The sequence below is a fragment of the Gobio gobio genome (assembly GCF_949357685.1).
Source record: "Gobio gobio genome assembly, chromosome: 9".
Lineage (NCBI taxonomy): Eukaryota > Metazoa > Chordata > Actinopteri > Cypriniformes > Gobionidae > Gobio > Gobio gobio.
Window position 1 is genome coordinate 11,945,965 of NC_137115.1, and position 15,543 is coordinate 11,961,507.

The 15,543-nt window shown below is 37.2% G+C and overlaps 1 protein-coding gene across 1 annotated transcript in view; it reads left to right on the plus strand.

Moving 5' to 3' along the window:
* cntn5 (contactin 5) overlaps positions 1-15,543 on the plus strand; it is a 460,526-nt gene that overhangs the window by 246,872 nt on the left and 198,111 nt on the right. The window contains exon 5 of the mRNA XM_079825767.1: positions 741-916. Coding sequence (XP_079681893.1) covers positions 741-916 — 176 coding nt within the window. The remainder of the gene's footprint in view (positions 1-740; positions 917-15,543) is intronic.

The window sequence follows — 15,543 nt, forward strand, 5'->3', positions numbered from 1 at the left end:
CTCTGAGGATTCCTATCAGAATTGATATAGGCCTGGCTTCACAGACAGGCCTTAGATTAAGTCAGGATTAGGCTTTAGTTTAATTAGGACATTTAAGTAGCTTTTATAAACATGCCTTAGAAAAAAACAAAAAACATTGGTGTGCTTCTTGCGACAAAACAATGGCACTTACATATTTTAAGATACGTCAGTGCAAGTTGCTATCAATAGCTCAAACATGCATTTTAGTCTAGGATTAGGCTCAACCCTTGTCTATGAAACCAAACTCAATACTCACCAAACATTTTGGTCTTTTGATTCAACATGTGCAATCTCACAGAAGATCCAGCCTTTAGGAAACAGATATATCTGTTTCCCGCATGGAGGATTTGCTGAACGTCTATATGCATAAATAAATAAATACCAGTGTTAGTAAGGTTGAGTAATCCACTCTGTGCTATTTTCTCAGACACTGATGTGGTTTTGAGCTCTGGGTCGTAATTTCTCTTAATCAATATTCCTGCCTAAATATATAAAAAAGATATAAACACATCAGGTTGTATGCTAACACGCTCTTTAGTATAGTTATAATGCGATGTCTATATTCCATAAAAAACAACAACAACAACTAACACTCGGATTTTATTATATGCATAGTGGTTGTGGATTAGTTACCTCAGTGTATACATCAATTTTTTTGTTTAGCCCTCAGAATTTAATAATGTATTATTATTTTTCTAATTGAGTCATTGCTTTTGCAGTTGGCTGATCAACGGAACAAATGTGGACGCAGAAGCAGATTTCCGCTACAGTTTGATTGATGGGAACTTAATAATACACAATGCGAGTGAGGCCATTGATTTTGGAAGATACCAGTGCAGAGCTGAAAACAGCATAGGCATCGTCCTGAGTCGAGATGCCCTCCTGCAGTTTGCCTGTGAGTAATTGAATTAATTTTAAATGTGGATATTCAGTGTTATTTTTCATTGAGATCCCTTTATAGTTAAGTTGTAGCCTGACGTCGTCATACTCAATTCTAGTCAGAATTTGAGTCTGATACTGTTCTGTTGGGCTGTGATTATGGGGCGTGTTTCAACCGAACCAGGAAAGACCTCAATTGGATAGACCTACAACCAATCAGAGCAACGGAGCAACGCATAACGTTAGTTGTCAAATGTCAACAGAACTCAACTGCACAGTGTTGCCAAGTGACCCCAATTATGTGATATACAGACCCAGGAATGCGAATTTTAGCTGGCAGCCCTGCCAAAATAACACATATTTTACCCCCCAAATGCCTTTTTTTCCCGGAGAACACCAAAAGCTATTGGGCTTGTTTTTGGCTAGTTTTGAGTAACGTTAGCAATTGGGCGGGTTTTGTTGTAAAAACTTGGCAACCCTGTCTGCACGCACGCTGGAATAAGTAGCCTAATGTTAGAAGAAAAAGACGAGTGTAAACGATCTTTGCCGGTGTTGTAAAAAAATTATTTAAGGATACACAGAGTACTTACCAACACGATCATCATTTCTGAGAGAAATAGTAAAGGTGAATGCATATACAAACAAGTTCTCCGTTTAGGATTAGAACAAATTCAACCCAAGCGTTCTTTGATGACGTGGATGATTACGTTACTGTTTATCATCTTTCCATCATGGTCTAAAGCCCGGCTTGACAATTTCATTGGTCCGAACAGTTTCTGTTCAGGCATAATTACTTCTCTACGGATCAAGTCCAGACCGAACTGCCCGAGTTAAAATGTTGTGGGCGGGGCTAAGTTTGGCTGGCATCCAGGCTAGTTAAGTTGGCTTGGGAGAGCCAATTTACTGATATTGTACTTAAACTTATTAAGTTGGCTTGGGAGAGCCAATTTACTGATATTGTACTTAAACTTATAGACCCTTTTCACAGACTGTAATGACACTTTTTAACGGTCATCAATATCGTAAATCCTGCAACGTTTTTTGTGTTTTCATAAAAAAAATTGTGTACATTTATAACACTAATATTTTATTATTTTTGCATCAAATAACAAAAAAAAGTTACCACTGCTGTAAGGGTGTTTGTAATACAGCGTCTATGGGAGTGATGGTAAAAAATTAAAATTTTCTCTCTTTTGACTGCCGTTATCAATCTCACTCTATTTTTTCCCTCTTTTTGAAAGTTGTGAAATCACTATTGTAGCGTTTTTCTTTTGCTGTTTGAGCAAATGGGCACACAAAAAAATATTCAGAAAAAAACTATCTATCTATCTATCTATCTATCTATCTATCTATCTATCTATCTATCTATCTATCTATCTATCTATCTATCTATCTATCTATCTATCTATCTATCTATCTATCTATCTATCTATCTATCTATCTATCTATCTATCTATCTATCTATCTATCTATCTATCTATCTATCTATCTATCTGCGATCTACGATTTCAAACCACGGCATCATCAAGCTTCGAAGAATTATGAATCAGTGAGTCGAATCATGATTTGGATCGCGTGTCAAACCGCCAAACTGCTGAAATTTGGCGATCCAAACTGCTGATTCAACTCACTGATTCATAACGCTTCGAAGCTTGATGATGCCGTGTTTTGAAATCGTCATCACTATATAAGTCGTTATTTAGGGTTTTTTTGCGCACAAAAACTATTCTCGCCGATTCATAAAGTTATTGTAGAACCACTGTAGTGAGATGGACTTTGAAACGACGTCTTTAATACCTGTTAAGGGTCTTGAGAGTGAACCGTGCATTGTGCCAATGGAGGCCTTTCAGAGCCATCAGATTTCAACTAAAATATCTTCATTTGTGTTCCGAAGATCAACGGAGGTCTTATGGGTGTCGAACGACATGAGGGTAAGTAATTAATGACAGAATTTTCATTTTTGGGTGAACTAACCCTTTAATATTCAACTATATTACTGATCTGCCCTCATTGACACTATGGGCCCTATCTTGCACCCAGCGCAATTGACTTTGTACACCGACGCATGTGTCATTCCTATTTTGCACCCGCGCAAAGCGCGCTTTTCCCTCCACAGAAGCACGTCGCTAAATTAGTGAATGCACTTGCGCTCCCTGGGCGGTTCAGCGCAAAAAAGGAGGCGTGTTCCGGCGCAAACAATCCCTGGTGCTATTTTGCTGTTCCATTAAACAATTGCGCCACTGACCAGAAAAAACCTAGTCTAAAGTCAGTGGCGCGTTGCGCGTTGTTCATTATGCTATTTTAAGGGCGCATGCTTGACCATAATGTATAGCGTGCACAACGCGCATACACTTTGCTCATGTAATCTACACAGATGCAACAGTTATTTTTGCAAATCTCATAATAACAATAATAACAATAAATAAATTGTTACACTAAAAAAATATTAACACATGAGATGACGGAAATCATTGTGGTGTGCCACGAAGATGTGAAAAAATAGGCATAAATCTAGCTTACAAATGATTCAGGCTAATTGTAATAATTAAGGATAAGACCTGTTTGCCCAATAGTGGCAAGACATATATGTATATAAGGACATCTGACAAATTGGTTTGTCCGTCAAGAACCAGGAAAAAAAATCGACTGAAAAACTGAAAAAACTGAAAGACTGAAAAAAAAAAAGACTGTGAAATCACCTTTACCATAATGTACAACATTACAACTTCACTTCTCTGTCTTTCACTGCTCTTACAAGCACATCAGTCTCCTCGGCTGTGAACCGCTCCTGGCGTGCGCCTGGTAAATACGCCATAATAATAGCAATCCATAATGGAACTTGCGCACCTGCTTTTAAAGGGAATGTTGGATGACGCTCGGATTGGTTTATTCACGTTACGCCCAAACCACACCTATGAATAATGAAGCTACTTCAGACCAACCCATTTTAGATTTGCGCCGGGCGCAAGAGCCATTTATCCCGCCGGGAAGATAGCAACAGCGCCGAGACCCGCCCACAAAGTTACTTGCGCTTCGCGTTTTTACACTTGCGTTTCAGATCGTTAAAATAGGGCCCTAAATGACAACTGAACTGAGCTGTTTTCTCCAGAGCGGCTGTACAGCCAAATCAAATTCTGTTGCATTATTTTCCTGTTTAACACTGTGAAGCTGCTTTGAAACAATCTGCATTTTAAAAAGCTTTATTTTATAAATAAAGGTGACTTGACTTGACTTATGCCTTTTAGGGGGTGCTAATAAACTATAAACTTTGTATCTCCAAAACAACTCTGATAAACTGTGAGCTCTCCCTTTCACTAACCGTATCGCTTCGTAGACTATAATACCCATCAAAATAGGAGTCCCTCCCTAGTAAGACAGATAATGCAGATCTTAAACATATTTTTAAAAAATTCACAGAAACATCAAAAATGTATACAAAAACCAAGTATAAGATTAATCACAATAAAGTATTATACTCAGAAGGAACACCTCTTGTCGAGGAGCATTTAAGTAGGACCTAAATATGCCATGGAAGGATATATAAAAGATTTTAAAATAAATATAGTGGGAGATTAATTTGGAAGCGAGGGTTTACCACAATGCAAGTGGGAGAGGCCTCGTGTTATGGTCATCACGATCGCAGATGACAACATCCAGGATCAACACTGTTCATGTTCCGCAGGGTAAGATTAAATTAATTTACATTTAACCAGTTTAATATGGACAGGCACTGAAATGTAGACCTTCATTTAAGTGTTTATTTATTTTTATTTTTTTTACCTACACTGTTACATGACGTGAGAACAGTTAGCTATTTAGTTGTGTATATTAGCATGGACTCACTATCTTTAATCGTAACTTAATGAGAGTATGACAACCAGAAAATCCTCTCAGGATACCTGGAATCAACGTTACAGTAACCCAGGCACACCATCAAACCATTGAGAGATTCGGATCTTCCAATGTTTCTCTATGGCTCTGAAACCTAAAGATGTCCGAGTTCTGGTCCCCGTGCAACTGATACTAAACTGCCATTGGCTCATCTGTGTTCGAGGGGAGGGTCAATTCTTAACCACCATATATGATGCATCGTTGTGGAAACATCAGTCATTAGAGTGAAATGTTTATTCAAATTTTTATTTCTATATTTTCATATTGATATTATGCCCACCCGACACAGCCAAATGCCCACCCTAAGTTTGTCTCCTACTAATACTACTGATTAAAAGTAAATGCAATTAAAGGTATCCACATGATGCTTTGCTCTTTTCCTTAAAATGTAGCCCCAAAGTTGTCTCCATCACATGGAAAAATGCCTTCAATGCTTTGCTTCAGGATGCAAGAGCAAAAAATGCATTTCTTTCCTTAGTAATCCCTTGGCTTCCCTCCAAAATATCATCACAAGCCACGGAAGCATGCAGTGTGGAGCTAGAGGCGCAATTGCTTGCTGGAAAACACATTGTTAGTTTTGCTTACAGTTTCCCCAAGAGCGATGGCCATAATAGTCTTATTGGTGTGCCCAAAGGGATTGTGTACTTCCCTATTCACTGCCCATGGTGTTCTTTTGTAGAAAAACTAACACTTTGTGTATGTTTGATGTAACATTCTTATGGGCCGTAAATGTATTATAGCAGTGGTTAGGAAGCCTGATTTCGCTTTCTAAACTGTAATATTGAATAGGTGTTAGCTTGTGTTCTCTCGCCTACATGAAGCATTTTCTGCTCTCTTTCTATCAAAAAGAACACTGCAAACAAGATCCTGAAGTCATCCGGTCTTTTCTTTGAGTCTCCATATTAGCTGCCAGCCCGCATGAACACACTGTTCTGTTGGTATTTTTTTTCTGTCGTCCTTGTCTGTCGCCTGGCTATAACCTTGCTCCGCTCATTGTATGCCATTCTGAAGGCCTGTCGGAGAGACAAAGGAAAGATCCTGGCAGCAGACATTGGGATGCAGAGCTTTTCCCAGGCCTCCACATAACAAATGGCCACCATTCATCACCCTGTTGGACACCCAAGGATCTTTCACTCTTATTGGCAAGGGGCGATCTCATGTGTCTGACATGGTGCTGCGTCCATGCGCAATGAGGTTACGATAAAATGAATTAACCGTTATTGCACCTTGCCTCCAAAGCAAATGTGAAACGCTGTTCACAACCTATTTTACTGCCACTTGCTGATGTATTAGCGAGTTAAACAGGACATTCAATGAGGACAATGTAGGATGGGACTTGATTTTCTCCAACGAGAATGGATTGGATCCTCAAAAGAGGGAATTAGTTGAAAAATAAGAAGGCATGTATTGGAATAACAACCCGTTCTCGCTTCCAAAGCGTCCAAATCTGAAGCATGGTCAAGTGTTTTCCGCATCACAATGAAGACGCTAAAAGTACCCCTAGGCGTCACTATATCAGCGTGCAGGGTGCTCTATTGATTTCAATGAGAAACCTTTGGCATCATACACAGACGCGTTGGGCATGGGAATGTTATCGTCATGATGAAATTATATATTGGGTTATGATTTTGCCACTATGACATGTTGGAGTGTGATTCTCAATTTAATCAGCCAGCATAATTTTATTTACATTTATTTTATTTACGCTATTTAGACACGTTTGAACATGTAACCCAACCCAATCCCATTCCTAATCCTACCCATTTGTGTATTATATGATATAAAACACAGGCTATAACAAGTAGATACGACTGCAGGCACAATTTATTCAAAACATACAAATATTCCAAGTGTTCCGAGGCCAAATAATTGATTTGTGTGAAGAAAATCCCCAAAAGCGACCAGCGTCTCTAGCGCCGAAGATTATGAACACATTGAAATTTCAAAAAAATTGCCACCCGAAAAACGTCACGTCAGATTTCATGGTGAAATTGCATTGGCTCCAGTATGTCTTGTGACCAATTCCGTCATTACGTCAGCTTTGATTGTAAAATGTCATTGGCTCTTGTGTGTCTCGTGACTGATTGTGTCATGCTAAAGAGTCAGGTGTATTATTTGAATGAGATATGACTGGAGTGTGTGTTCACGGAGCGGCTGAACCATAATTTCAGCGGTTAAAACATTAAGATCAACTCTGTTGAAGATATTGTCTGACTTCAGAAGACCAGGAATGCAACATGAGTTAATACTTTTGGTCAATTTTTGCAATAAATACCTGTGACTGTACTTTTATTTGCCTGTTACGTGTTTTATATTGATGAGAAGTGGGGAGGTTTAGGATAGGAGTTGGGTTAGTTGCTCCAAAATATAAAAGTAACCTATACATATTCATAAAATCATGTCTGCTTTTACAAATGCAAATAATTAAATGCGTCTTGATCTGACGCATTGGGCAAACAACTGAATTCAATGGAGTACCCTGTGCGTTGATATAGTGACACCTAGGGGTACCTTTAGCGTCTTCATTGTGATGCGGAAGGCACTTTACCATGCTTCAGATTTTGACGCCTTGGGAGTGAGAATGGGTTGGAATAACTGATTAGTCATGCATATTAACACTAAGAATATGCATTGAGAAAGTAAATAAGACACTCTTTGTTCAGTATTAAAAAGGTCAGATTCCCAACAATCAGCTCTCGACCTGTTGTTAGAAGCATAGTTTCTTCTTAGAATGACATGTAGACCTAAAATATCATGCTTTGAGCAAAATAAGCAGTACACTTAAAAACTAAAAACTAAACAAAAAAAACTGTTGAATGAACTTAATTAAATTAAGGAAACCTTTTCCACAAAATGTAATTACATTTTTCTAACAAAATCTTATTTGTTTGAAATGATTTGTTGTAATCTTGTTGTATGAACTTAAATTAATTTTGTCAAGACTAAAAAAAAAAAAGTGTCATTCCAGCTAGATAAAGTTTTGCCATGCTTAATAGAGAATTATTATAATTATTATAAGAAGTGAGCTTGTGCTTAGGTTGTGAGTAGCTGCCGTACACACACATGTTCCAAGACTGGTTCCAAGAGGAGCTAGTTGATAGATTAAACTTTTGCCGTATCCGGTCGGCAAAACTCCGAACACATCTTCCTTTCTTAAGAATGACTTCAGTGCCGTTCTTTGTTCTTTTCTCAAAGAAAAGCTTAACTCCAAGTCTTCCAGAGTCACGGCCAAAGCCGATTCGAAAGACCGCTGTTCGCCAGCTTCTTTGTTTACAAGTAGCACGCGGAACCACGTCAACTCTGCCATCATTATGTTAAGCCCGCCCACCAACTCTATACACGATGTGATTGGCCTGACCAGAGTTTGTTTTTTCCAGCTCACAAGTCAATGGAGAGTTGCTAGACTATCCTGGCTGCAAATTAGATTTGCTGCCGCTGGGTGTGTCTAGATTTCTAGGCTAGTAGAACTTATTTGATTTATTTGTATAAAAACTAATAACCAACACAAAACTTGTTCACTAAGTGGACTGTAACTTATGTAGCATACAAGTAATGATCAAGTAAAGCACTTGTCCTCTGGCATTAGCACAGTTACAGTTCATTGAGAACAAACTTTTTTCATGTAGCCACCCACAGCCTAACCACAAGGTCTACACTTCATGACAATGGTAACCTCAAAAATCAACATTACAAACTCTTTTAAATGTTAAATATAACTGAACACTAAACTTTAACAGGACTTTCCCTTTACTAAAAAACACATTAAACAGCATTCAATTTCAACATTTACTCTTCTTATCTAGCCTTATGCAAAGCAAGCTGGGAACTAGAAATACACTGCCCAGTTCAGTCAGCGCAACAGAAATTATTCATATAGTCCCAATAAAAATGGTTTAAGTTAACTTAACATTTTACACATTTAATTTAATTGAACATAATACAATTGAGTTCAACTGGCAATTACGTAAAAAAAAAACTATATTAGTTTATATTTTAGTTTAATAAACTGATCAAATAGCTAGAATCTTTTCTTTTTTCTTTTTTTTTTTGAGTGTACACTGGAAACATCTGGAAGTAAAGAAAAAAACCAGAGATCAAAATATTGAATATTCCTCAGACACTGTTCATTATTTGTACAGCAATTATCTGACATAAAGGCAATCTTTAAACGATGAATTAGCATACTCATCACTCACTGCCTGCATTGTTAGAGAAAAAAACTAGCTAACATGACTGTTTCCCGAAAGTGTAGGAACTTTGTTGAGAATCCGTCATTCATACCACGTTGGTTAGAACTCTTGGCAAAGTTCCTACACTTTCGGGAAACAGTCATGTTAACTAGTTTGTTTCTACAACAATGCATCAGAAAATTGTAGTTAAGAAGTAGTTTACATCCTTGTTTGGGAAAAACACCCCTGATCAGGATTCCCTCTTAATCTTTTAGACTTTATTTTAGACAATCAAGAATAGAGCAATCTGAAGTGCACTTAAAAGCTGCAAGAGCTGATTTCTGCTGGCAGCTACTGCTGTGCAATTTCAAAATGATTAAAGGCAATGATTCCCTGTGTGGAGTGCATTGGTTGAGGTCTTGGTTCATGAAATGCAAACAGCTTTACTGGCCAGCCAGCGGTAGGGGAACATTTAGCTCGGATCTCTTTGTTTGCTGTCTTTGATTGAGGAAGCCAGGCATGAGTTTCCCAGAGATGGTCAACTCTGCCGTTTGGAGAGGGGCCTAGTCTTTGAGCCCTGCCATGGATGTCACAGCCCTCCCTTGGTAAGAGACCTCTCACAGCTCTCGGAAACCGGTTGGTGTGCACAGAGTATCCACAGCTCCCCTGGAGATTCAGAAATGTATTTTTCATATAAAAAAAGAGGGAAAGAAAGAAAAACACTAGTCTGTATTCCTTTCACAGTTGTGCCCCCAAAGCATTCACTGTTGGGCCTTTTTTTCTGTCTCTTTGTTTTGAGAAACAGAACTCCCTGGTTCAAGCTAGTTCTCAGACCACGCTTTGAAGGCTGAAGGCAGAGGGAGTGTCTCTGATCTCACTCCCTTCTGAGATCCAGCCATCTCTCAGCAGACCCCTCCAAAGTGAAAAGATGTGACTTAGGTATCATGGCTTGAAAGAACAAGTATGGGGATATGTACATAGGGTGGGTCTGTTCAGAACTCCACTCTGTTTAACCACAGAAAGCAGGACCTGGAACTGGATTCTCTTGAACTAGAAAGTGTTTAAATTTGAGGGACTTGGGCCTGTGCTTTCTAAAGGCCCTGATGGCTCATGAGCACCCTTCTACAGTAAAATCGAATTGGATAAGACTAGGTACCATTGAACTGTGGACATGACGGGGTTGCCGCAAGCCCACAAAACTGCAAGAACCCATAAAGGCACTTTTGATTATGATACAACTAGGGATAGGTACCAAAACCCAGTATTAAATGAGCCCCGGTGCTAAATTATGAAATACTGCAGTATTGATAAACTCCGACGCTATCGGTTCTGCTGTCGGTACTAGAGAAATTTTTCCATTATTTGTGAGAAAACGCTTCCCCGCCAAACACAGAATTTTTCAGGTTTCCGTGTTTTCACTGTTATACAACAGGGCACATATGGATCTTCTGAATGAGTACAGAATCTCCTGATCAAAACACAGGCGAAGAAGACGTCAAAAAGACAAACAATCGTATGCAGGGTTTTTCCTACATTGAAAATGTTTTGGCGGCCGCCAAAACAAATGTTTGTCCCGCCAAAGCTTTATTTGATGAGTTATTGTGATTTATGAATGATGTAGAATAGATGCTGCGCTTGTAACTGAGTGACAGAGAGACGATCAGAGCTCCTCCCCCGCTCGCACGCTCTCTGTCTTCAAAATAAGCATTCTTAGCTTTCTAATATTTCACATATTACGTTAATCAAAATCAAAAGGTCGGAAGAACGAATCCATGTTGCACGTGGCGCTATCAGACAATGTTTTCCTTTCATTACCGCTGGGTGTGAAATGCGCTCAATAAATATTGACTGATTCTCTGACCAGCTGACATAAAGCATACTTTCAATAAATGGGAAACAAATCCTATCCGGTTATGAAGTGTTTTCTGTGTGTTGACAAATCTTTTGCGATGTTCTAACAGACGGGATTCGCACACAAAGCGTCTGCTAATGTCCGATTCGCCACCTAATGACTCATTTGAACCGAATCATTTCAACGACTGGTTAGAACAACTGATCTGTCCAACACTGAACTAACGAATCAGTTTAATCATTTACTCTGAACATCTGAAATGAGAACACAAGTGTGCTTACACAATTTAGCAAGAGTGGGTGTAAGAGTTAGTTTTAATTATCCACAGTCTTTCAGCTTATTTATGTTCACAATGTGTAGTAAAATAAATAGCCTATATATCACTTAGTTTAGACTGGAGTGAGGTGAACCCAGAACAAAATTGCTGTTAGCTAGCTGATAATTTTATGAAATTGTATATGGCAGAAAATTAGGCTATTTGTTCATTTTTTTAATACTTCTTTTTAATATTGATATGATTATATACCAAAACAATTATCAGTAAATAGTGTAAAAATGAGGAACAAAAACAAACATCAAGGTATCCCACATGGAAAAATACTATAGTATATTATAGTAAAATTACTATAGTGTTTTTGAACCATACTATAGTAAAGATACTACAGTAAATTGTAGTATATTATAGTATTTACTACACTTTGTTAATTTACTGTAGTACGGTTCAAAAACACTATAGTATTTACTAGAGTAATTTTACTATAATATACTCTAGTATTTTTTCATGTGGGATCAAAATAAGATAAGCAAAAGTTACAAACTTTCTTTGAATTTATTTAAAATGTATTGTCAGTATTGTGCTTGCAGATCACGTGGGTAGGGTACTTTTTTACTGTGTGTGCGTGCGTGTGTGTGTGAATGGATGACCATGTCTGTCAGCCACCACCGAAGACCATTTTTGACCCAGGAAAAACCCTGGTATGTAAGCAGATGCATATCAAAAATAAAGTGATCATCAATATTAAACATCATATAAATCAAAACTATCTAATGTTACTGAATGAAATGTCTACCCAGGATGAGGTGTAGGACTGTGCATGCATTAGGGGTGTTGATTGACTCGATCTATTCCATCTGTGTTTGATGATCGCTCTGAATCTGATCTGAATGTAGTCTTTGACAAAATGTGATTTTCTCAGCATTTTGTTCAAAATGTTGCTTTTTTTATGAAACTTACCCATATTCAAGTGTTGATAATTTTTTTGTTTTTGTTTTTTTGCTTATTTAAAAGCGGAGGGTCTGCTCTTTCTTTTGATATATTGCATGCTCAGATATTCATAAAAATGTTCTATGGGCCATTACATTTTTGAGAAAATGATCAAAAACCCTGGCGGTGGCTGGGAACGTTTTTTTAAACACTGGTTAAGAGTTAAGTATTATCTGCTCTATGAATAATTCTAGATACCTTATCATCCCAATTGTTTAGATTTTTAGAATGTATATTAGCTTGTTTTCCAACAACCAGTTAAAATTTTCACAAGTATATACAATTTCAGTCCAATTTTCATATTGGTCTGAACAAAAATGGTGCTGAATGAAAATGAAAATTTCATGCCCATAAATTTATTAACAGGCAATGATGTTTTGATTTTAGTTTACTTGAGTAACTTGACCTCAGAGCAGAAACGAACATGAGCATTTCCTGTAAACCTAATCAGGCACTAAGTACTGCTGTTAACTTTACCTAAAAATACATTCAGCCCCATTCATTTTTCATTTCACCAAACTGCGTGTGGAACAGTTGCGCATGTTTTGACATTTCTGACGGAAAATCAGTTTTATATCACTAATGGATGATAAATGGGTATAAGTTGGATAAAGAAGAAAGAAAAAAACATGTTCAGGACATTTAATGGACAGCATTTTATTTTCTTTATATAAATTGTTCCTCTGAGTCTAGTATGAAAATATGGCCATATTTGTGCACTTTTACTGATATTATAGTATTTGGTCATGAAAATCCTAATTGTACATGTCATACATATACACTTGAGACTTTGCTGAAGCTTTAATTACAGTATACAGTAAATACATTATCACGGTATTTAGTTGACATTATAAAATTATTAATAAATAAATGAATAGTTTTTTTTTTAAACACATTAAACAATGTACAATTGTTAAAGTACCAAAGAAGACAACAAAGAAAAATCATAAAGAATCAGAACATTTTCAACCAATATCTAGATTTTTTGTGTTATTTGATAAACACCATCTGTTCTACAAATTGAAACGATTCATATAATTAAGTTTCTACAATTATTCACAATAACAAAAAAGTGGTAATGTTCATTACCACACTGTAAAAAGTGATCAGTTGATTTAACTTAAAAAAAGAGAGGAAACCAAAACAATTTAGTTATTTGAACTTAACGATTCCACATAACTTGATTTTTTCAGTTAGCATTAAGTTTATTTAGGCAACAGGTTTCCTCACTTTTTTAAGTTAAATCAACTCATCACACTCAAAAAAATGAACTTTCACTGTTGTTAGTTGCACTCAAATCATCCTTGTTCACATTACTTAAAAAACTCATGTAACAAAATTTTCTTAGATTTACCGAGTTGTTTCTACTAAAAATGAGTATTGTCAGCTTTACTTAATAAGTGTTTGTTCGGTCAACTTAACATTGCTGAGGGAAACGAACAAACTGGGCAGTGGATCTGTATTTCCCAGCATGCTTTGCAAGGGACTGTATTAGGACAGTAAATTTAGGGATTAATGTGTTATTTTATCTTTTTCAGTAAAGGGAAATATGTTGTTAGTTTATGTTAGTGTTATGTGCAGTTATGTTGGACATTTAGAAGAGTTTCAGTAATTTTGTGGTTACCATTATGCAGAAGAGTGGTACCTGTGTTTAGGCTGTGGCCACTCATACACTCATTTATTAGATGGATTTCCTGTTCTCAATTAAGTTATTTTTGAATTTTGTTTCTAAATATATGCTTTTTGTTATGTTTAATAGTTTTCCACTTACACTTGTAGAGCAAGTAGTTAATTTAATAAGGTAAATTAAATCAATAAATGTGTTCACCTAACTTAATAAACTTTTATACATTTAACCTAACATTATTAAGTAAACTGCACATATAAATATTATGTAACTGACAAATTCAAATGTTTGTATTTACTTAAAGAAATTTTGTCAGCTTTACTTGACTTTCGTTTGTTCATTTGTAAAAATGACTCAATATAGTTGTGTGGAACCACTTGACGCAGCATTTTTAAGTAAATTCAACAAATTATTTTTGAGTGCACTTTTTACAGCAATATACTGTATTATTGAATACCAGCACAAGTCTCAAGGATGTCTTCTATGGTGTGTTTTAGTTTAAATTTATCTCTGAAAATGAATATGTAGAATCTCTCCGGGTACTATGAACCAAACGTGCTGCACATCCTGCACAAACCTGTACACGAAATTTTTTTTTTTTTAGACTGCCTTATAGTCTTATAGTCAGGTTAACATCATAGTGCAGCGTTACATCAGCGTTCGTTAATCACGTCTGTGGAACCTTGAGGCCGGTTCGCGAGAACAGGCTCTGGCTCCAGAACTTTAACCATACTCACAGTACATTACCATTATTCCTCCAAACGTCAGCAGATAAAGGTTTGTGAGGTCATTCTTTTTTTTGCCGTTTTTTATATTTGCATATCACATGTGAACACTAGACTATATGTGGCCTTGTGTAAACAGTACACACCCAGTTGGATGGCAGTTCAATCAATGAAGATGCATGAAGCTTAAATACCCCTTTAAAAAGGTCATGTATTGTCTTAGACTGGCACAATTATTGAAATGAGCACATCAGTTCTTGCAGATTCTTATCTTATCTCCCATCCTCCCTTAGTTGAGAACAGATGAATATCGATTTACCCTACAAAGGTCTCGTTTTACCATGCAAGATGAAGGGTCAGGAAAATACGAGATGGGGGAAAAAGAAAAGAAACCCAGTCAACAGATTTTTATCTTTTCTATCCCAACTTCTATCGAAGGGGTCCATTATCTTTATGTGGCCCTTTTTTTATGACGCTCATCACGATGATCCATTGCGTCGTTTTTGACAGTCCTGCAAATGATGCCAATTTTAGCAGGACCAACTGCCCTCATAATTTACCACCCGTTGCATTAGCGAGCAAAGAAATAAATAAAACCAGAAAAAAGAATCACGTGTGTCGCCGCACTCTCATGTTTCATGACCCTAGATGTCTAAAGATATGTCATTTATCACATCTTTCCCTTTGACCATGTAGGAACAACAAAAGAAAATCTATTTTCCCATTTAGACTACAGTGGAGAGCATTGATTAATTATAATTCATATGTCTAGAGTAAATTGACGAGGGCCATGGATAACACGTTGATATGGAGAACAAGAAGGCGGCAGTGACAGCGGCTGATAAATCAATAATCTGCTCTGTTACAATGGGATTCCCAGCCTCTCCATCCCAGTTCTCTCGTGACAGTTTGTTGGAGGAGATCACATTTCCAAGGCCATACATAACACAGCTCATACCAATCCTTCTTTCCTGCCATGGAGCAGCGGAGAACCAACAGACGTTTGCTGCATTCCAACAGCACGGCCTCTGAGCCGCCCGCTTTCCATAAATAAGATATAAACTATTGAATTGCTCTCTCTTAAACTTTATTTCTTTCCTTCTGCAGTCCCAGAG